Source organism: Chiloscyllium plagiosum, chromosome 5, assembly GCF_004010195.1.
Source record: "Chiloscyllium plagiosum isolate BGI_BamShark_2017 chromosome 5, ASM401019v2, whole genome shotgun sequence".
Taxonomy (NCBI): domain Eukaryota; kingdom Metazoa; phylum Chordata; class Chondrichthyes; order Orectolobiformes; family Hemiscylliidae; genus Chiloscyllium; species Chiloscyllium plagiosum.
In genome coordinates this window covers 40,255,321-40,278,473 of record NC_057714.1, presented here as the reverse complement: position 1 = coordinate 40,278,473, position 23,153 = coordinate 40,255,321, and the positions used below count along the sequence as shown (strand labels likewise).

At 39.3% G+C, this 23,153-nt stretch overlaps 1 protein-coding gene across 1 annotated transcript in view; it reads right to left on the bottom strand.

Annotated features, from left to right (window-relative positions):
• si:dkey-256h2.1 (uncharacterized protein LOC337520 homolog) overlaps nt 1–23,153 on the bottom strand; it is a 246,928-nt gene that overhangs the window by 205,730 nt on the left and 18,045 nt on the right. The window contains exons 2-4 of the mRNA XM_043689893.1: nt 15,053–15,210; nt 12,705–12,883; nt 7,115–7,275 (exon numbers count right to left, since the gene is read on the bottom strand). Coding sequence (XP_043545828.1) covers nt 7,115–7,275; nt 12,705–12,883; nt 15,053–15,210 — 498 coding nt within the window. The remainder of the gene's footprint in view (nt 1–7,114; nt 7,276–12,704; nt 12,884–15,052; nt 15,211–23,153) is intronic.

The window sequence follows — 23,153 nt, the reverse complement described above, 5'->3', positions numbered from 1 at the left end:
CCAACTCATCCACGCCAACCATGTTCCCAAACTAAACTAGTCCTACTTGAATGCACTTGACCCGTATCCCTCAAAACCTTTCCTATTCATGAACATATCCAAATATCTTTTAAATGTAACTTTACCTGCATCCAGCATTTTCTCTAGCAGTTCATTCCACACACAAACCTCTCTATATAAACAAGTTGCCCTCATGTCCTTTTTAAAAATTTCTCCTCTCACCTTAAAAATATGTCTTTAGTTCCTGATATGCTTTCTGGTTTTCCATATATCATCCCATGTAACATATATCACAATGAATAGGTTCATATTGAGTCAAATATCTGTAAATTTATTAACAACTAACTATGTACATTAATATGACACCTCAGATTAACATATATAGTCTTGATTATACACTTAGTGGGTACAGTTACATACAATACAGAGTTGACTGACTAACTACTTGCTAACAGACTAACTGAACAGAAAGTAAAATGGAGACTTCTTATGCTAGAGTACAAGTCATAATGTAATTTAGCTGTCTTAAAGGAGATGTGTGCAATAATACAACATTGTCTTATACATTTTGAATAATAGGAAAGCTATGCTGATAAATATAGGCAAAGATAAACATCAGTACATTATATTTACCCAGTGGTGGATGTAATTGTATAGCTTCAATCTGTGGTACTGTCTATTATAGTGGACAGATATGTATTCTGCATAATAGATGCATGGCTGTTGTCAAGTGTGATACATTTAATTTCAGACTCATCATCAGCTTGACGTCCTGGAGTTGAGATGAATGACCTCCAACATTGACTCCAGTTTTGCTTGTTAATCCAGTCACTGACTCCTTTCACCATTTTGATGATGATTGAGCTGATAGCACACGGAGTGAATCAAGTTGGTGAAAAACTGGTTTCGGTGAAGCTGGGAACTGCAGGGGCAAGGCCAAGATGGATCATCCATTTGGCAATGCTAGCTGAAGTTGGATTCAAATATACCATGTGATATCAAGAAATGTCTGAAGACACTGGATATTGACATAAGCTCTGGGCCTGTGTGACATAGCAATAATTGTAGTTAAGACTGGTGCATCAGAAATAGTTGCATATCTAATAAGCTGCCCCATTACAGCTACAACACTAACACTCATCCCACAACATGGAAAATTCCCCAGTTACAAAGAGCAGGGCAAATTTAATCCAAGTCTTTACTACCCTATTAATCCAGTCTCAATCAAGTAAATGATGGAAGGAGTCATTGACTATTATCAGATACTTGCAAAATTATTCCCAGCTCACTAACGCACAGTTTGAGTTCTATTGGGGACATATAGCTGCTGATCTCATTACATCCTAGCTCCAGACATGGATAAAAGAATTGAAGTTTAGAAGCAAAGTGGGGATAGCTGCCCTTGATATCAAGGTTGCTTTGACAGAGCATGGCATCAATATTTCATCATTAAGTGGAACTTTGTAGAACATTAATGCAAATGATGAGTACGGACCAGACCAGAACCTCTCTCCAAAGTATTGTAAGGAGATAGCCTAGACTCTAACAAATATATATATTAACTAAAATTGTAAGGTGTTCCAGATCTGATTCAATTGGTCCACAATGAGACTTTAATCAAAACATACTTTATTCTTACAACACAATCAAAGCACAAAAAAAGAGTTAATATAACTTTAACTCTGGAGGAGAAAGTGAGGACTGCAGATGTTGGAGATCAGAGTTGAGAGTGTGGTGCTGGATAAGCACAGCAGGTCAGGCAGCAGCCGAAGAGCAGGAGAATCAACGTTTCGGGCAAGACCCCTTCATCAGGAATCATGACCTGCTGTGCTTTTCTAGCATAATTTTAGCTCTGTTGAAATACTTAATAAGAGAATGTATTATTTAACCAATAATCATCAACTGTTCCAATATAGGCAGCCATCCCATCAACATTCCAATTGTCAAAAATGCAATATAGCAACTCAGTTATGGTTCTCACGTGCTGTCCCTCTCCAGTCCAGAAGAAAGAAACAATTTGTCCCTTTTGATTTTTAAGAGGAAGCCTCACTGTCTAAGACTTCTCACTAGCAGCCAGGAACTCAAGCTTTTTGCTCAGCAGCCACTAGAAATCGTCTCACTAACTGAAAGCAAAACTAAAGATCTTCCTGGGTCTGTGTAAGACCTGACCCTGCCCACTTATAATTCCTTCATCTCATTCAAAATAAAAATCCAGTGAGAACTCAGAAGCTATTTTGCAAACCTAACTCAAGAACATATTTCAGCACCATTGTGGCAACTCCCTCTGCCAGGGAAACAGTACAGAGCATATCTCTCTTAAAGACACAATACTGTCACAGATGTCATAAGCAAGAACGATTATTCTGGAGCACATTCACTTATATCAACTATTTTAATCATCTTCAATACATTTCTTTCAGCCTGGCTTAGATGTTATTAACAAGGCAAGAATATTTGCAATAACTTTAAAAGGGACTAGTTATTCTTAATAGGGGCTTATGCCCAAAATGTCGATTCTCCTGTTCCTTGGATGCTGCCTGACCTGCTGCGCTTTTCCAGCAACACATTTTCAGCTAGTTATTCTTAATAGTCAATGATGAGAAAATAATACAGCTCTTAAATTTTCTCAACAGTCTCCATAGAACCATAGAAACAAGACAGCAGAAAAGAGGGCCATTTGGTCCATCTTGTCCATGCGAACCCAAAGACACCCAGATGCCCTTTTTAATCCCACCTTCCTGTACACATTCCTTAGCCCTGCAGCATACAGCACTTAAGGTGCAGAGCCAGGTATTTTTAAAAAGAATTTAGGGTCTCTGACTCCACCACCAACTCAAGCAGTGAACTCTAGACACCCATCATTCTCTGCATAAAAACGTCTTACCTCATTTCCCATCTAGTCTTTCTGCCATTTAGCTTTAATCTATGACTCCTGGATTTTGAATTCTCTGCCAAGGGCAAGGGTTCCTCTTGTCTACCCTATCTCCATCCCACACAATTTTGTATATCGCCATCATATCACCCCTCAGCCTTCTCTGATCAGAGGAAAACAACTCCAAACTCTCTGATCTCTCCTCGTAGCTACAATTCTCTAGCTCTGGCAATATTCTTCTCTACACTCTCCCCAGAGCAATTATGTCTTTCCTATAAAATGATGATTAGAATGGCACACAATACTCCAGTTGTGGCCTCACCATTGTCTTATACAGGTTCATCATTACATCCCTACTTTGATATTCTATACCTCTGCCAATGAATGAAAGCATTCAATATGCATTTTTTACAACCATATCTACCTGTACTGCTACCTTTAGGGACCTATAAACTTGTCCACCAAGATCTGTTATTTAATCTACCCCTCTCAGTATATTCCCAGTTATTGTGTGTGCCTTCACTGTTTGACCTCTCTAAATGCATTACATCACACTTATCATGGTTGAACCCCATCTGATATTTTCCTGCACACTCCACCAAACCATCTAACATCATTTTGGAGCATAATCTATCTTCTACACATCCACTAATTTTTGAGTCGTCTGCAAATTTCCATGTTGTGACTGCATGTTCAAGTCCAAATAGTTAATGTATAAAACCAACTGCAGGAGACCAACACTGAGCCCTGAGGAATACCAGTTGAAACAGCTTTCTTTCACAAGGGAAACCATCAACCATAATGCTTTGTTTGCTGTTTCTAAGCCACCTTTGAATCCAATTTGACATTTTATCCTGTATCCCATGAGCATTTACTTTTTTGACAAATCCACTATACTAAATATCTTACTAAATAAGATATAGTGGCATACTAAATATCTTACTAACATCTATGCAGACAATATCCATTGCACTAACCTCATCAATCCTCCTTGTCACTTCTTCAAACAATTCAGTCAAATCTGTAAGTCATGACCATCCCTTAACAATGCCATGCTAACAATCCCTGACTAATCTATGCCCTTCTTAGTGACAGTTTATCCAGTCTCTCAGGATTGATTGCAGCACTCTACCCTCCACAGACTATCTGACCTATAATTATTTGGCATTTCCTTTATACCCCTTTTAAATAACGGAACTACATTTGCATTTCTCCGGTGCTCCAGCACCTCATCTATATCTATTGAAAATTGGAAAATCATCCTCAGTGCATCTGTTACTTCCTCTCTTCCCTGCTTCATTATCCTAGGGAACAATCCATCTGGCCCTCAGGAACTTATCCACTTTCAAGGATTCCAACTTTTCCAACACTTCCTCTCTCATTATGATTATCTTGTCCAATATTTCACACTGTTTCTCTTGGATTACTATATCCACATCATCCCTTTCCTTTGTGGACACAAGTTCCTTCCTTCATCTCTGATAGGTCCCACTTTTTCCTTATACATTGGTAAAATATCTTTGGATTTTCCTTTATCTTGCTTGCTAATATTTTTTCATGCTGTCTCTTTGATGTCTTTATTTTTTAAACTTGATTCCTGTATTTTCTACACTTCTCTAGGCTATTTGCAGTGTTGAGCTTTTCGTGACTATCTGGCACTGATGGAGACAATTAGCCTACTGTACAATTTTAAAGATGAATATCAGCCACAGTACATCACTTCCAATCTGAGTACCATCACAGTGAAGTACTGTCTACAACCTTTGATGCGTCTTTTTAAGGTTTGTACAGCTCATCCATCAAACAATAACATCAATTTTACAATCTTCATCTTTCAGAGTGGCAATTAGTCATTCTGTGGAAAGTGCCAGCTAAAAGCACACTTTTGAGGACACCCAGCAGTATCATTAAGATACAAACAGAGTGCAACCTTGAACAACCATCTACAGGGATGTCATAATACATCCACTCATAAAAGCATTTATGATATTGTGGTACTTGTAAATCAAATTCAATGGCTTCACAATTGGTTAAATGTCTGTTTACTTTGAAACTGACTTTTTAAGATATATGCAGCTCCTCACTGACTCATTCTTTCTAATACAAAGTATACTTTCAATATGATAATTGTTTTCTATAAGAAAAAAAAACAAATTCTTAAAGGATTTCAACTTAAGAAGTGCTAAGTAAACATTTCCAAACATACTTGATTTATGTGATTAAACTCGAACAGTTTTTCACCTATAAGATTAATATCTCTGTTTACCCAGATATTAACCAGTTCCGGGCACACTTGGTCTTGCAGCTCTGTACATTAAGGCATTTTAACAAGGGGAATGTGGGTTGATCAAGAAAGAGTGCTAAACAGATCTGGTTATCAGTGGTTGTTCATGGAAATCTATTTCCTTGCCTTGCCCCATATAGAGCATTGAATGGAGACAGATGGAACAAGATGGCTCAAAGTAATTTAGTTGTCAAAAGAAGACTTCAGATGCAAGAATGCGGAAATATTTTGCCATTATGCTGGATTATCCTCTGCATTGTGTTGATGCTATGGCTGCTCCTCCTTCTATCCATTCTTCTACCTTGACCCTCATGAAGCTAATGTGTAAGGGAAGATTTTACATCTTGAAGTAATCATGAAACAAGAGATTTTGGCAGACCTGTACTGGGGAATGTCTCTCAATCACTTCATGCTCCTAAAGCATAGACTCCCTACAGACTGGAAGCAGGCCATTTGGACCATTGAGTCCATACCAACTCTCGCCAAGAGCACCACACCCAGACCCACCTCCTACCCTGTCCCTGTAACTCTGCATTTCCCATGTCTAACCCACCTAGCCTATACATCCCTGGACACTATGGGCAATTCAACATGGCCAATGCACCCTAACCTGTACATCTTTGGACTGTGGGAGGAAACCAGAGCACCCAGAAAAAACTCACACAGACATGGAGAGAAATGTGTAAACTCCACACACACAGTAACCTGAGGATGGAATCAAACCCAGGTCCCTGGCACTGTGAGGTGCAATGCTAACCACTGAGCCACCATGCCGCCGAACATGTACCAATTATCTGTTCAATTTCCCCTTCTGACACAGAAATTGTATGCGTCATGATATTGATGCTTTCCAATGTCCTGTGAAGGTGCAATATTCTGAAAACCTACAGGAGTATAAGAAATGCAGGAGTTAAATTAAAAAGGAAGTTAGAAATCAAAGAGAGTGCATAAAAATGTTTTGGCTAATGAAATCCAAAGATATTTTTATAACAAATGTTTGTTCCCAAACATTCCGGATGGCACTATAAAACATGAACACCACGATCCATGTGCGCATGTGTGTTTTGATCATGACAACACCCCACTGCCAACCACAAGTTTCTTTGCTGTATCTTCAGTGCATGCCTGAAAAGCTGAACAGTCTTCTGACAGAATATTAAAAGGTAAGTGTTAGGATTTGATACTTACATGCAGGACAAATAATGGACATCCTTTATGGGAGACTTGGGTTAGAGAATAGCATTCTTTTAGTTTTTGCATTCAGCTTATGCAGCCAGTCAAATGTGGCTGTGCCAGTAGCATGCTTACCGAGTTCGGTGGTTGTGGGTTCAAGTCTCACATCACAGACTTGGTTCCACTTTTACACAGAGACCCATTGAAAGAAAATGGGGGATTAGCTCCATATTTGCATCAACTCAAAAGCCGTCCTTAATCGCAATACTAATAACTTGATTATATAATGCTAATTGCAAGACTAATAGCTTGACTATATTTTGCCAAAAACAAAATGGGAGCAGTGGTTAAGATTTGAAATTATTGAACTCATTTATTGACTGAGGAAGCTATAAAGTCAATTGGTATTCATTCTCCAGGTACAAAGATTCTGGAGAAGTTAAACAATCCTTGAAATGAATTCAGCTATCTTTCTGTCATCAAACAGCATCACAGTTTCAAAAGCTTAATTTTGATTTGTGGGTTTATTTTTCAGAAGTAATAACTGCTTGGCATGATTTTAGGATCTATTAAACAGTGCAATACGAGGCAAAATTGGCAACATATTTTTAGTTTGGCAGAACATACATAAAATAAAACTAACTGAAATGAGTCCTGAGAGGATCTGATTATAAAATGGTCCAACAAAACACCTGCAACCATTACATAAGATCAGCCACCATACCGAATCATTGTACTTCTAACCCACCGCACAAAGATGAGGAAAATTTTAATTGAAAGCTGACCTTAATGCTTTAATCACATCCTTCTGATAATGCATTATTGAGGCCGGTATGTTGATAATGGTGAGACATTCTTCTCTCCTACAGTTCATATCCTGCAGTGGCCTGCCAGGCCTTACATAAACTAGGACTCCTAGTGCTTCAGAATTTGCCATATTGCTGACCTGCAAAGAAACAGACAAAAAATAACTTTTATGCAGAAGATCTACCCAAAATCAACAATATACAGATAGATAGAAATCTGCCTAAAATCAACAATAAACATAAGGTAATCCAGATGCTGAAAGTATAAAATATGAACAGAAATGCAGTTCAGGCAGTTTCTGTGCAGAAAGAAACAGTTTAAAGATTCCAGTGACATTCTGTCAAAATTAGAACTTATTATCGATATTACAGGTTTTAAACAAGCACAGGCAAACGGAAATGGAGGGGAGGAAAGAAAAAAGGGTAACTCTCTGATAGGATAGAAAAACAGGAACGATAGAATCATTACCATGACTTGTTACCAAAATCAAAATGGGAGTAGTGGTTAAGAGTTGAAATTGTTGAATTCAATATTGAGGTCAGGAAGCTATAAAGTTCCTGATCAAAAGATGCTTATTTTGAAGCTTATGCTGAGCTGCATTGGAACAGTGCAGGAGGCCAAAGACAAAGAGATTAGAATGGAATGGGACAGACAATTAAAATGACAAGCAGCCTGAAGTTCAAAGTCGTGTTTTCTAACTGAACAAACAGGTTCAATCAAAAAATCAGCCAATCTTCATTTTGTCTCCCTAATATAATCCCACACAATCACAAATACAATATATTCAACTTAAAGAACTTCAAAATGAATAGCTGTTTAGACTGGAATTAATGTTTGTAGCCCTAGACAGTGGAGTGGGTGGGGTGAAAGGTCAGGGCTTACAATTTTGGCTTTAGAATGAGCAAGCATCTCAGCAAAATAAAGAGTGTTGTGAGACAAATTAGATTTGCCCTACTCATGATGTGCTGCTACATTAGTAATCCTTCTCTGTCCGAAAGCAGCTGCAAGTTCAGACATATGGTTTATGTGCTTGGCTGAGGAGCCAATGGTATGAAGCTACCATCTGCAGGTTTGTAACTGAATGCCTCGAAGTCAGAATCCCCCTAGGTAAAGGCAAAACATTGTGAATGCTGGATATTTGGCAGATGGTAGAAATTCAGCAGGTCTCGCAGCATCTCGGGAGAGGGAAACTGAATCTATGCTTCAAGTCTGATATGATTTTTCTTCAGATCCTAAGAAACATAACACCGGATTCAAGACCTAATTCTGTTTCTCTCTCCACAGCGGAGGCTGATGTGTTATTAATCCAGAGACCCAGGTAATGTTCTGTGGAGCAGGTTCAATTCCCACCATGGCAGATGGTAGAATTTGAATTCAATTTTTAAAAACCTAGTTTTAAACATCTAGCATTGTTGTGAGGGAAGCCCAGCTGGTTCACTAATATCCTTTAGTGAAGGAAACTGCCATCCTGACCTGGTCTGACCTACATGTAAGTCCAGACCCACAGCAATGTGATTGACTCTTAACTGTGCTCTTGACAATTAAGGAATCGGACAATAAACGTTGGGCTTACCAGTATTGCCCACATCCTGTGACTTAATAAAAGAAAAGATGCTGCCAGACTTACTGAATTTTTCCAGTGTTCTCTGTGTTTATCTTGGGAATGGGAGAGGGTGTTTGGAATGTTAGGAAAATAGACCAGGTAGTCAAGAGAGTCTACTTTCTACATTTGAACTTTTAAGATTTACACAGTAGCTACCTGATGAAGGAGCAGTGCTCTGAAAGCTAGTGCTTCCAAATAAACCTGCTGGACTATAACCTGGTGTTGTGTCATTACTTCTAAATGCTTTCATACACTGAAATTAAAATAACTAGCCTGTAGATGTTAGGTTATCCATGCACCTTTTTTTCATTGAAAATATATCATTTGTAATCCTCCTCAGGCATCAGTCTTGCACCAAAGGATGCTTGGAAGACCACAGCCATGACCTCGGTATCCTCAAATGCATCTGATTCAGTTCAATCCTGCTGGCTTAGCTATTTTAATACAGCCAGTCTTTGTACTACGTCTTCCTTAAGAATTTTAATCGATGCAAGGTCTCAACTGCGGACACAAAAGTAGAAACTGAGGAAGGATCACTCGACCCGAAATGTTAATACTGATTTCTCTCCGCAGGTGCTGCCAGACCTGCTGAGCTTTTCCAGCAATTGTTATTTTTGTCTCTGACATCTGTAATTCTCTTGATTCTTATTCAGTGTCTTAACTACCTCTTCTTTCTTTGACTTTGGTAGCATTTTGATCAATGCTAAAGACAGATGCAAAGTATCAATTTAGTACCTAATTCAGGTCCTTGGTTTCTATGCCTAAATCCTATTGTTGGTTTTTAATCATTTGCACTCCTCTTTTCACTTATCTTTTACTATTTATATGCTTACAAGACACTTCTGGATTCCCTTTTATGTTACCTGACAGTCTTTTTGTTGCTTCTCTTATTTCCTGTTATTTCTTTTCATCATTGAATTTCAAGCATTTGACCTGTTTTTCACTTTATATTGTAATCTATGATACTTGCCATTTTTTGCTTCAGTCCACTCTACATTTCTTTCACCACCAGGAAACTCTGGCTTCTTCCGTCCCACCTTCCCTCCTTGTATGAATGCACTTTAACAGTAGCCACACTAACTCCTCTTTAAGGCAGCCAATACAGTTTTGTTTATCAATCTTTGTTTTCAATTTGGCAGTATTTGCTGACACCAGGAACTGCAGGCAACTACGCATGTAGGCTCATCCAGGAACATGCATGCACATGGTTGAAAACATGAATGTCGTCATGTAATGTGTGATGTCACACACAAATGTAGCACTGCATATGTACAGAGAAATGTGTACAATTTTGAACTGGGTTTTCAATTTAGCTGGGCCAGATCCATCCCTCTGAAAATACCTCCACCCCTCACCCCAGCCCACCGCCACCGCCAAGTTATTATCTTTACTCCGGATTGCTCCTTCTCCTTTTCCGCAGTGTTAGGTTTAGGTTAGCTATGATCGTGGTTCATTTGATGTTGCCTTACTATACCTGATCCCCTTGACCTATCTCATTCATTAGAACCAAATCCTCCAATGCCTCTTTCCATGTTAGGCCTGAAATATGCTTATGTAGAAAATTCTGCTGAACATTTTTCAGAGCCTCCTGCCTCTTTTTACCCTTGGTCATTTATAATGTACACGTGTTCTGCATAATGTACTATACAGTGATAAAAACCCTGTTTTTAATCAAAACAATGACTTTCTGGAATGGACTGAAATCATATAATAGATTTTAAAACACCAACAATGTTACTTTTAAGTAGCATCAACAGCAGTTCTTAACTTGGCAAAATATTTAAGTGACTTCACTTTGCAAACTCCAAAGTTATCTGGAAATGAGTCACCAGAGCAATCAGTTTAAACAAGTTAAATGGCCCATCCCCTCATTTACTCCCAGACATTGAGACATAATACAGGTAGGTGAGGACCAATCAATTCAACTCATCACTTTGGACAATGAACCCCGCTGGTAAGGAACTCTACTGATCACTTAACTAGATTCCTTTAGATAATAGAACCCAGCTGAGGATGCTCTGTACCTCAGATCATACAGACAACTCAATACCGTAAGCAATTAACTCAAACCATTGACTTGGAAGGATGCTGTGATATAATTTGCTGTGACTTTGTTTAGTGACAAGCTAGATTGCAAATGGGCATCATGTAGTGGCAAACTAATCCCGTTTCCAGACTGAATGAAACATGCCAAAGGAACATCTTATTTCCCCGAATTTTGGCGGGGCCTGTACAAACTTCATCATTTCCCTTTCTGTACTTTACATTATGACAATGATTTTTCCCATTAGGTGTGTCTTTTTATCATGGGAGGGCAATGGTATAGTGGTAATGTCACTAGCCAAGTAATCCAGAACCGCTAATGCTCTGAGTACATGGCTTTTAATACTACAATGGAATAAGGTAGCTTCTCAAAGGCAAAAAAAATCCAGAAATGCTGATCTAGCCAGTGATGCTCATGTTTCCTGAAAAAATAAAACTTTAAAAATCTGTGTTTTTCTAAACAATTTAATCTGTTTTGTATATAAAACTGGGCATATCCACTGCAGCACCCCTCCAATATATTTACAATCATCACTGCTGATCTTTAGTAATAACAATCACATCATGAATATGTCTGTGGTAAGCAAGGTACTGGAAAGGATTCTGAGAGATAGGATTTATGACTACTTGGTCATAATATATAGTTTGATTCAAGATAGTGAGCATGACTTTGTGAGGGCAGTTCATGCCTCACAAACCTTATTGAGTCCTTTGAAGATGTGATGAGACAAGTTGACAAAGGTTGAGCAGCAGATTGGGTGTATATTAATTTCAGTAAGGTATTTGATAGGGTTCCCCAAGGTAGGCTCATTCAGAAAGTTAGGAGGTATGGGATACATGGAAATTTGGCTGTCTGGATACAGGATTGGCTGGCTGAAAGAAGACAGCAAGTGGCAGAAGATGGAAAGTACTCCACGCGGAGGTTGGTGACCAGTGGTGTCCTGCAGAGATCTGTTTTTGGACCTCTGCTTTTTGTAGTTTTCATAAATGACTAGGATTAAGAAGTGGAGGGTCGTTTAGTAAGTCTGCCAATGACACAAAGGTCAGTGATGTTGTACATAGTGTAGAGGTCTATTGTAGGCTACAACAAGACACTGGCAGGATGCAGAGCTGGGCTGAGAAGTGGCAGATAGAGTTCAACCTGGATAAATGCAAAGTGATTCATTTTTGGAAGGTTGAATTTGAATGCTGAATACAGTGTTAAATTCAGAATTCTTGGCAGTGTGGAGGAACAGCAGGATCTTCGGGTCCATGTCCATGGATCCCTCAAAGTTACTACCCAAGTTGCTGGAGTTGTTAAGAAGGTGTATGGTGTTTTGGCTTTTATTAACAGGGGTATTGAGTTTAACAGCCAATGGTCACCTCATTATAGGAAGATGTAGATGCTTTAGAGAGGGTGCAAAGGAGATTTACCAGGATGCTGCCTGGATTGGAAGGCTTTTGTCTTATGAAAAGAGGTTGATTGAGCTCGGGCTTTTCACATTGGAAAGAAGAAGGAAGAGAGGTGACTTGATAAGAGGTGTACAAGGTAATAAGAGGCAAAGATAGAGTAGATAGCCAGAGACTTTTCCCCAGGGCAGAAATGGCTTGACGAGGGGTCATAATTTTAAGGTGATTGGAGGAAGGTGTGGGGGAGATGTCAGAGGTGGGTTCTTTATGCAGAGAGTGGTGGTCGTAGAGTCAGATGCATTAGGAACATTTAAGTGACTGCTGGACAAGCACATGGATGGCAGTAAACTGAGGGGTGTGTAGGTTAGGTTGATCTTAGATTAAGATAAATGCTCGGCACAACATCGGGGGCAGAAGGGCCTGTACACTGACGAGATACAGACACACTGAGTAATGTCCCAATGGCCTCCTTCTATGCTGCAAAACTTGTGTAATTCTGTGAAGGACCTTATCCTGCAACATTTAAGCAATACCTTTGTAAAGTATGAACAGTTTCCTTCATCAGAGACGAAAGCCACAGCATTTTTTACTCTAGATGAAATATTACAGCCATCTCCACCATCTCTGAGAATATACGGTAGTGAACTCCAGCCTTTCATTATCCAATCATATCTGGCATCCAATCGTTTGGCAACTACTGTCATTTCCAATTCTGCAATAAAACATTTAGTATTAGAGTGATATAGATCCATACAATCTAGTTTGTGACGCGTATTAGCTCAACATCAACAGAAACTTATATTTATATATCACATTTAATGAAATTAAACTTCAGACCTATTCACAGAAGGTGAGTCATATCATTAGACCTCCTGAATAGGAAAGGAAATCTTGGCTAAATTAATCCTGGGTCTCAGTCACTGATTAATGATGTAAAGACTTTTTTTATGCTAGGAATTCAGGTATTTCTTCCAAATAGGAGGTTCTGTATAAATAAGTTATTCAACTATTAAACATAAATGCATATTATTGTGAACTGCTTATGTCAGAAATTCAGATGCATTTTCAGATTTCTTTTTTTATACTGATCATGTAAGAGCTATTGTTTTTGCAATATAAGAAAAATAAAGGTCCGTTCATAAACCAAATAATTTTTGCATAATTGGCAGCCAAACTCAAATTCACAATCTCAAAGTCACCATGAAGAAACATCAAAGAAAAACATTCAACATTGTCCAAATGCACAGTGATTTGTTGCCTTGCAAAAATAAGTGAGTAAAATACAATTTACAAAGATTTAACATGAGATAGGCCCTATATAAGAATATATGAAATAGGAGGGCTAGGTTATTTCACCTCTCAAGACTGCTCCATCATTTTACATATTAAATAATCACTATTTATTTGCAATTATATTGTTGTAATAAAACCATAGGTAATCTGGAAAGAGAATGTGAATATTGGCAAGACTATCATAGAAAATTAAAATTATATGTTGCAGAAGGAGGCTAGTTTTCTCTCAGCCAATAGCACAATGAAAGCTGATGATTTATTTTCTTGTGGTTGGGCCTTGCTCTATATAAACAGACTTCTGTATTTACAACAAGAAACTTCACTCATATTTCCACTTGAAAAAACAATATAATGGTGAAAAGTGTAGTTCATCCTACAGTCTTGAAAGGTGATATACAATTGCAAGTTATTTTTTGTTACTCACCTCGCTGGACCAAGAATGAGAGGGCATAGATTTAGGTTGATACACAAATAAAGCAAGGGTGATAAAGACTTTTTCTACACACTGCATAGTTAAGGTTGGACTGAATGGCCTCCTTCTACACTCTACCAATTCTGTGACCTTGCTTTTTGTGAAACTAGGAGAAAGTGAGGACTGCAGATGCTGGAAATCAGAGCTGAAAATGAGTTTTTGTGAAACTACAAATGTGTGTACTTTGACAATTTAAGTTACACATCAACCAAGAAGAAAATTACCAAAACAGAAAAGGAACATGATATGTTAAAAAAATTTGAAAGGAAGCTTTAATATACTTCAATTTACTTTAATTCAATGTACTTTAAAACACAAAATAAAAAATCTGTGCTAATGGCATTGCTTAGGATGAGAATTCTCTCTGCAGCACAGACAAATACTAATGCCTTTAATGCACTATTTCATAAATCCTTTATCGAGGGTAAGAAAAAAGTAATTTCTGCTTTCTCTTTTCCTGATCACAGGCATGACATTTAGCATCCTACAAACACAGTTGACAGTATTTCCTTCTAATGCTTTTTTAGAAAATCATGGTTAGAATCTTCTCTTCAAACGTTTTTAGCATTCAATGCTGAAATTTTTCATGTTGCTATGCCATTCATTTATTTTATTGATACTGTTTTAAATATCTGTATATTTTGTCTTCCAGTAATAACACTATGCGAAGTATATATATCAATTAGGTCAAAGGCAGTGTGTTCAAGATTAGACTCATGTGCATAAGATACCGTGGGCAGCACGGTGGCACAGTCAGTGGGCAGCACGGTGGCACAGTGGTTAGCACTGCTGCCTCACAGTGTCAGAGACCCGGGTTCAATTCCCGCCTCAGGCGACTGACTGTGTGGAGTATGCACGTTCTCCCCTTGTCTGCGTGGGTTTCCTCCGGGTGCTCCGGTTTCCTCCCACCATCACAAAGATGTGGAGGGTCAGGTGAATTGGCCATACTAAATTGCCTGTAGTGTTAGGTAAGGGGTAAATGTAGGGGTATGGGTGGGTTTCGCTTCGGCGGGTCGGTGTAGACTTGTTGGGCCGAAGGGCCTGTTTCCACACTGTAATCTAATCTAATAACCACAAAGCATTAAAATGTTTCACTTCAAAAACCATTCATTATACCTGCCGAAGTGAAAACAATTTGTGCAAGCCCACAGTTGTGCTGTTGACATCTCCAGGCATAGAATATCGCAGGGATCCAGTTTCCCAGAGCATACACAGGAATTGGTACGAAATGAAGTTGAGATAGGAAGTCTTTAAATCTACTGATGTTCTTCAGCCTGTAATAAACATTGTTTTAATACAACAGCATTAATATTAAGCATCAACATCTCTTTTTTATGATCAGGTCCACACATCTTTAGTGTCATTAAGACCAAGTTCCTATAAGGGTGATGTTGTGGCATATTTCAATTGTAATGTGCAAACCACAACGTATGCAATTTTATTGTGTTCATGCTGACAAGCTAGTTCCGGAATTAGACCAAATTGCCAAAAAGGGATTGAATAAAGAGAAAGTACTTTGACTTGTGAACGGTGAAGTGAGTTAAGCACAAAGGTTGCATGTGCATAACAATTGCACATGGAAGGCAGAGAGGTGAATTTAAGGGTAAATGCTAATGTCACCTATCCATCATCTTGGCCAACAAACATTGTATGAACTGCAGATTTTATAAGGAGGGGAGAAATATAAAATAAGCAAAAATGTTGTGAAATCTCATTTTATGACTTTGCTGGAATTTTATCTTCTAAACATTTCATTTTTATTCACAGTCACAAAATATTAAATGGCAGTTACATTCATCAAGCAGCATAATCATGCCACAGGCAGGTGTGGCCCTTGTAAGGTTTTAAAATTCAACACTTGTTACATAGTTGCAACAGACAGTGTTTTATAATGAATTTATGGCTCAGAGCATATCAATCCATTAGCTTGAGACAGTAACATATTTCTCAATTTTCATCAGTTATAAATACATGCAACATAATACTCCAACTTGCAAAACATTTGAATTTTCCATATTTCAAAAATAATGACTAATACTTGTGGTGGTGGTAGCCGAATACATTTGGAAATATTTAGCATTTAAAAGACGTATGTCTTTACGTCAACTCCTACTGTGGAAAATATCGAGTTAATAAATATTTTACAATATATTACTTAATTCCTATTACCTGTCAGTTGAAAATATTTCAATCGCAGATAACCTCCTACACTGTTCAATTCATACAGCTTAAGTAAATAGAAAGGTAAGAACCAGAGTAGGCTATTTAGCCCATGGAATATATTCCGTCCTTCAATTAGTTCAAGTCTGATTTAAGATTTAAGTGTGCAATTACATTTGCCCCCATATCCCTTAATACCCTTGGCTAACAATAAAATGCTCAAAATTCAACTTAAGATATTCCCAGAGTAGGCGATGTACTTTTCTTTACAACATGTTTTTCTGAAATCCTCCAGTTTTCCCTCTCACTCCTTCTCAGATCTAATTCCAGATGTGGCAATTTCATCCTATCACCCTGACCTCTTCCTCTGCCCAAATGTGTTTCTTTGCTCTGCCAGATACCAGTAAATCATAGAAGGTGGACTAGCGCTTTAAAAAGTGGGTGTTATGCAAAATAATGGATAAAAAGCTATCAGCAGTGCAGAATGAACCTAACAGCACTGAGAATGCAGGCAAGGAATTCCAACACTAGTAGAAAGGAGGTTTCTGAAAATTCTGGGAAGTTTTTGAATCTGGGACCATTGGGAGGCTACCTCTTTTTTTTTGGGAACATCAATAAAGGGTCCCAGGATCTGGGAATAGCAGAAGGGCAAACTTGGGCTCCTATCATTCCAGGATAGAATTCAAAATTATTGGAAGAAAGTTTCTGGAATTAGATATTACTGAGGAGGGGGAGGTGTGAGAGATCAGTTCCCAGCAACTTGAGAGAATTGAACGGCCAGAGGAAGGTGCTTTAATGTTTCCCTTTCCTCCTTAAAGACCAACAGGTTGAATTTCACCAAATATCAGCCAAGTAAATTCTAGGCAGTTCCATGGATGGTGTATTGCTGATAGGTCAGAACACTGTAATACTATGGACATTTTCAGCCTTTAATTCCACAATGTGTTTTTTTAAAAAGGAGACAGAGACAGAGTACCTGCAGATGTAAAATCTTCTGTGTACAACCGATGGGATGTTATATGGAAAGGAGTCAAAAAAACTTCAAACAGGTTGGATTATGATCTCTTGCAACTGCAAAGATAACAAGGACCTAAATCCCCTCTGTTCAACAGCAAGCTAACCCCTGCAGATGTTGTGCACATTTTGTGTTTTACCCTTTGAGGAATATAGGGTACTCAAGGACAGGGGTTAAAAAGCCAGTTTCAACTCTACTGGCATGCAGAAATGGGACTGAATGCTCCTGTGTGCACCAGCATGGATTCAACTGTTAGTCAAGGAACTATGGCTTAGTTACTCCTGTTTTGCATGTAAATGCACTCTCTGACTCCAAGTGCTATAAACCAGATAAAAGGAATAATGAAAGGAAGTTCCCTCATCTTAAATGCTGGTATCCAATTATGGTTAAAAGAATCAAAACTACAGAATCTCGAATAAACTGCAAAACCAAGGATCGTGAAGCTAACTGCTAAAATAGCAATGCCACCTGTACCTTTTACTGCAACGGCTGCAGCCTGCAATATTGCTGCTCTTCACAAACAATTCAGAAATTGATTTGGAAAATCAATTTTTATATTTTTGGACTTAATTTTATTTATGATCTGTGTGTGTATATGTGTTGCGTTATTATTTATTCCTGCATTTGTACTTAATAAACTCACTCTTTATGATAATTTAAGAAAGCCTGGTTAAATTGACCCTTTACAAACCATTAAATTCATGGGATCTGAGAAAAAGAAATCTACAAGGGAAGGGATCCTTTCTAAATTAATCTTATTGTAACCAATTATGAACACGAGTGAATAATGAAGGGGAGCCAGTTCATCCCTTCTCACCTAATAGCTTAACAGGTTGGGGTAATCCACTGAAATTGTTAAGAACTGGAATTGTGGGAAGCACTGGCATAGTGACTGGCATAGCTCACACACAAACAGAGCTTGGCACTAGAATGGTAGCTGCCTGCAACAAGAGTGGAGCTGCCAATACAATCACAGTGCAAGGTGGAATCAAATTCCTACATCAGCTCATGGAAATAAATGGACATTTCACTTCCTGCTGCGATGATCATTAAAAAAAATTGAAATATAAAATTTAGAACTTTGAAAGCGGTTTAATGTCCTCATTTTCTTCCTTGGGAGACTGCTGCCATTCTCCACTTCATTGTATATCACATTTCCTCTTTGCCTGTGCCAGTTGTATTTAGCAAAAAAATACTAGTATTATGTAACGTACTCTGTCCAGAGTGTAATGCAAAGGCCCACCAGACCAATGCAAGCACTGGAACCTGATCATTAAGAAAGCTTATTGTCTGCTCCACTGTGATTTTGGTGGGAAAATGGGCTGCAATGTTCCTATACTCAGCTTCAGTCAAGGGGCTACATAATGGAGTCATCAGCCATGATTGCAGAGGTAGTTCTCGTTTTCCAGCATCCGTCCTTGTAAGACATGCAGTTCTGGAAATTAAGTAGAAACCTGAGAATTTTCAAGGATATAGGTACCAGGGCAACTTCCAAGGTACTTTAAGATGTGGTACCAATGATCGCAAATATTAATCAAATGAAATCTTTATTTATTGATGAAGTCAGCTGCATTATGCTATGGAGCTTTCAATGTAACAATAATAGTCAATAGAACTCTACACCGAGGGGAAGGCAGTTATGTTGGCAGAATCTGTTCAAGCTGCAGTACCGACCTTACCCTCATGGGGAAACAAGGCAGTGTGATTTCAGATCATCAGTTCTGCTGAAGCAAAATCACAGCTCTGAGACTGTGTCTAGGATCATCCTCAGGCTGCTGTAACATCTGGAGGAAATGAATTCAGGGACAATGGTCTCTGGATCTCCTACACATGCAGAGGAGGACCTTTCACTGCAGCTTCTTTAAATGGAGGCTGTTCAGCAGCTGCTTGAGGTTGCTGCTGCTACTGCACCTGCTGACATATTTGTTCCTCTTCAATTTCTCAGTGCCTTCATTTTACATTAAGTAGAGACAAAAAAAAAGCAGATGCTGGAATCCAAGGTAGACAAGCAGGCTGGAAGAACACAGCAAGCCAGGCAACATCAAGAAGTGGAAAAGTCAATGTTTCAGGTGTAACCCTGAAGAACGGTTACACCTGAAATGTTGACTTTTCCACCTCCTGATGCAGCCTGGCTTGCTGTGTTCATCCAGCCTCCTGCTTGTTTTCATTGTACATTGGCCATAGCAGTGATAACAGCTGCAGTGGCTGGATCAATTGTTTGTGGCTCCAATAAATCTATGTGAGGAATATGAGAAACAATGTGAGCAGTCACCAGTTGCATGACTCACAAATGACAATTTTGCATAGTGTCAATAAAGTGGGACATGGAAGACTCCCAACAGGAGGGCCATGGAACATCTTCACATGAAGCTCTGACATAGTGGACCAGATACCACTATATGCCATGTATAGTGGGAGATTGTAGGTCAGGTAGGATTACAGAAGCTTTGATCCCCTACCCACCCAAGAAAGGCAGCATTACTTGAAAAAGCATGTTGGTAAAAAGTTATATTCAATGTGAGAGAAAAGCAGCTTATATCCTAAAAAGAAAACTCCATAAAGTTATGATTTGGAGATGCCGGTGTTGGACTGGGGTGTACAAAGTTAAAAATCACACAACACCAGGTTATAGTCCAACAGGTTTAATTGGAAGCACACTAGCTTTCGGAGCGAAGGAGCGTCGCTCTGAAAGCTAGTGTGCTTCCAATTAAACCTGTTGGACTATAACCTGGTGTTGTGTGATTTTTAACTCCATAAAGTTAGTTCAGTATGATTTCTATTTCAAAAATCCATGCTGTCTTTGTCTATCCTGTTAATGCTTTTGAATTGTTATGTTATCATGTCTTTTGGAATAAATTCTAGCATTTTCCCTACTACTGATGTTCAGCTAACTGATCTGCAATTTTCTGTTTTTCCCTCTTCCCTTTTTTAAATAGGGAATTTGTTATCCTCCAATCTGTAGGAACTGTTCCAAAGTCTTTGGAAAGTTGGAAGATGACACTGACTGCGTACAATATTTCAAGGGATGCCTCCTCTAATACTCTGGGATGTAGATTTTCAGGCCTGAGGATTGGTCTGATTTTAACATCATTAATTACCCCAGTACCTTCTTTTTAAAATGAGTACTGATTTATTTTCAATTCCCACCTCTAACTAGACCCTTGGTTCTGTAACATTTCTGGGAAATTATTTGTGTCCTCTTTTGTGATGAGAGAACAAAGTTGTGTATTCAATTCTGCTCCCATTTCTTTCATCCCCATTATAATTTCTTCATTTCTGACTGTAAGGACCTACTTTTACCTTTGGTCATCTTTTGCACATCAAATATTTTTAGAAGCTCTTACAATTGGTTTTTATGTTCCTTGCAAGTTTACTCTCTTACTCTACCCCTCTTGGTCAATCTTTTTGTACTATTTTGTTGAACTCTAAACTGCTCCAAGACTTCAGGCTTGCCAATTTTCCTTGCAATGTTATATGTCTCCTCTCTTACCTAATAATATCCTTAATTTCTTTTCTAAGCCATGGTTCAGTCACCTTTCCTGTATTATTGCTGTACCAGATAGGAAAGAATAATTGTTGTAATTCATGCATACACTCCTTAATTTTTAGTCATTGCTTAGCCACTACCAACCCTTTTAGTAAGTTTCCTCAATCTATCCACTGTGAATTCATACCCCATATCCTTATAGATGAGTGACCAAACCTCAGACTGATCTCTATGTAGTTAATCCCTGGACTGGTGGCACTGGACTCACAGGACTGACTATGGCCTACCCAGTCTGTAATAATATGGAATCCCTAATCTGAGTGCCCCAAGCAACTGACTATGTCTAAGTCCTGAGACTGAGATTGGATGATGTCCTTGACTGACTGTGACTGGACATCCTGACTGACATAAGATCCCTTTGGCTTAATTGAAGACTTTGAGACATGGCTATCTGGTTGGAAGACCTACAGATTTTATTGCCATATTATGCTTGCTGCATAAACTGCTGGAGCATGCTATAGGTGAGGAATTGATGTAGCTCAATGTTGTAGAGTAACATGCCCAGCCTTTGGCTGATCACTATAGAAACTATGACAAACTGTCTGGCTTGGTGCCAATGCTAAAAGGCAAGGCACAACTACTGCAAGCCTGAGAGTTCCGAATGATGAAGAGTAGGATGGAGATGCTGTGAACATCCAAGGTGATGCAAAGTGAGTAAGAACCAAGAAAGCAAGCAAAGAGCCCCAGGATGCACCATGCTCTATTGCATGAGATGGGTGACTGTTCCTGTGCACAAACGGGCCTGGCAGAAGCATTGCAAAGTAAAGTATTAGTGTGCTCCAAAATGCAGTATTGAACTGGAGATGTGCCATGATGATGCATTGAGGCTGGTGTGGGTGGCATGGTGGCTCAGCAGTTAGCACTGCCACATCACAGCGCCAGGGACCCAGGTTCGATTCCCGCCTCGGGCAACTGTCTGTGTGGAGTTTGCACATTCTCCCCGTGTCTGCACAGGCTTCCTCCAGGTGCTCCAGTTTCCTCCCACAGTCCAAGGATGTGCAGGTCAGGTAAATTGGCCATGCTAAATTACCCACAGTGCTAGGTGCATTATGCAGTGGTAAATGTAGGAGAATGGATCTGGGTGGGCTGCTCTTTAGAGGGTTGGTGTGGACTTGTTGGGCCAAAGGGTCTGTTTCCATACTGTAGGGAATCTAATCTGTGTGTCTGATGCTAACTTTTATGGACATTGGCTGCCCATGCAGTGTGCCCTGAAATGATGGAGACAGGACTGGCTACATTAGAGGCTCAGAGGAACAAGCAAAGATAGCAAACAAGGATAGCAAACAAGGATAGCAAAGATGATTCTCGATAGGAGTGAGAGAGGCAGGATAGTTTTCATGGGGGACTTAAACTATAGATGGGTCAGTTTTTGTCCAGTATGTGCAGGAGGGCTTCCTGATACAGTATGTAGACAGGCCTGCAAGGGGCAAAGCCCCTTTAGATTTAGTACTGGGTAACGAGCCAGGTGTTAGATTTGGAAGTAGGTGAGCACTTTGGAGACAGCGATCACAACAAGAAGAAGATGAAGACTTATGTTAGGACAAAATGTGAAAACTCAGTTAGGGCGCTTGAGGGTTACAAGGAAGTCAGCAAAGACCTAAAAAGAGAGCTCAGAAGAGCCAGGAGGAGACTTGAGAAGTTGTTGGCGGATAGGATCAGGGTTAACCCTAAAGCTTTCCATAAGTATGTCAGGAATAAAAGAATGACGAGAGTTAAATTAGGGCCAATCAAGGATAATAGTAGGAAGTTGTGTGTGGAGTCAGAGGAGATAGGGGAAGCACTAAATAAATATTTTTCGACAGTGTTCACTATAGAAAATGAAAATGTTGGTGAGGAAGATACAGATACTTGTATCTAGACTAGAAGAGATTGAGGTTCACAAGGAAGAGGTATTAGAAATACTGCAGAGTGTGAAAATAGACAAGTCCCCTAGGATGGGATCTATTCTAGGATCCTCTGGGAAGCAAGGGAAGAGATTGCCGAGCCTTTGGCATTGATCTTTAGGGCGGCACGGTGGCACAGTGGCGACTGTCTGTGTGGAGTTTGCAAGTTCTCACCGTGTCTGCGTGGGTTTCCTCTGGGTGCTCCGGTTTCCTCCCACAATCCAAATATGTGCAGGTAAGGTGAATTGGCCATGCTAAATTGCCCGTAGTGTTAGGTAAGGGGTAAATGTAGGGGTATGGGTGGGTTGCGCTTCGGCGGGTCGGTGTGGACTTGTTGGGCCGAAGGGCCTGTTTCCACACTGTAATGTAATCTAATCTAATCTTCAAATCATCATTGTCTACAGGAATAGTGCCTGAGGACTGGAGGATAGCAAATGTGGTTCACTTGTTCAAAAAGGGTAGTAGAGACAACCCTGGTAATTACAGACCAGTGAATCTCACTTCAGTTGTTGGTAAAGTGTTGGAAAAGGTTATAAGAGATGGGATTTATAACCATCTAGAAAAGAATAATCTGATCAGGGACAGTCAGCACGGTTTTGTGAAGGGTAGGTC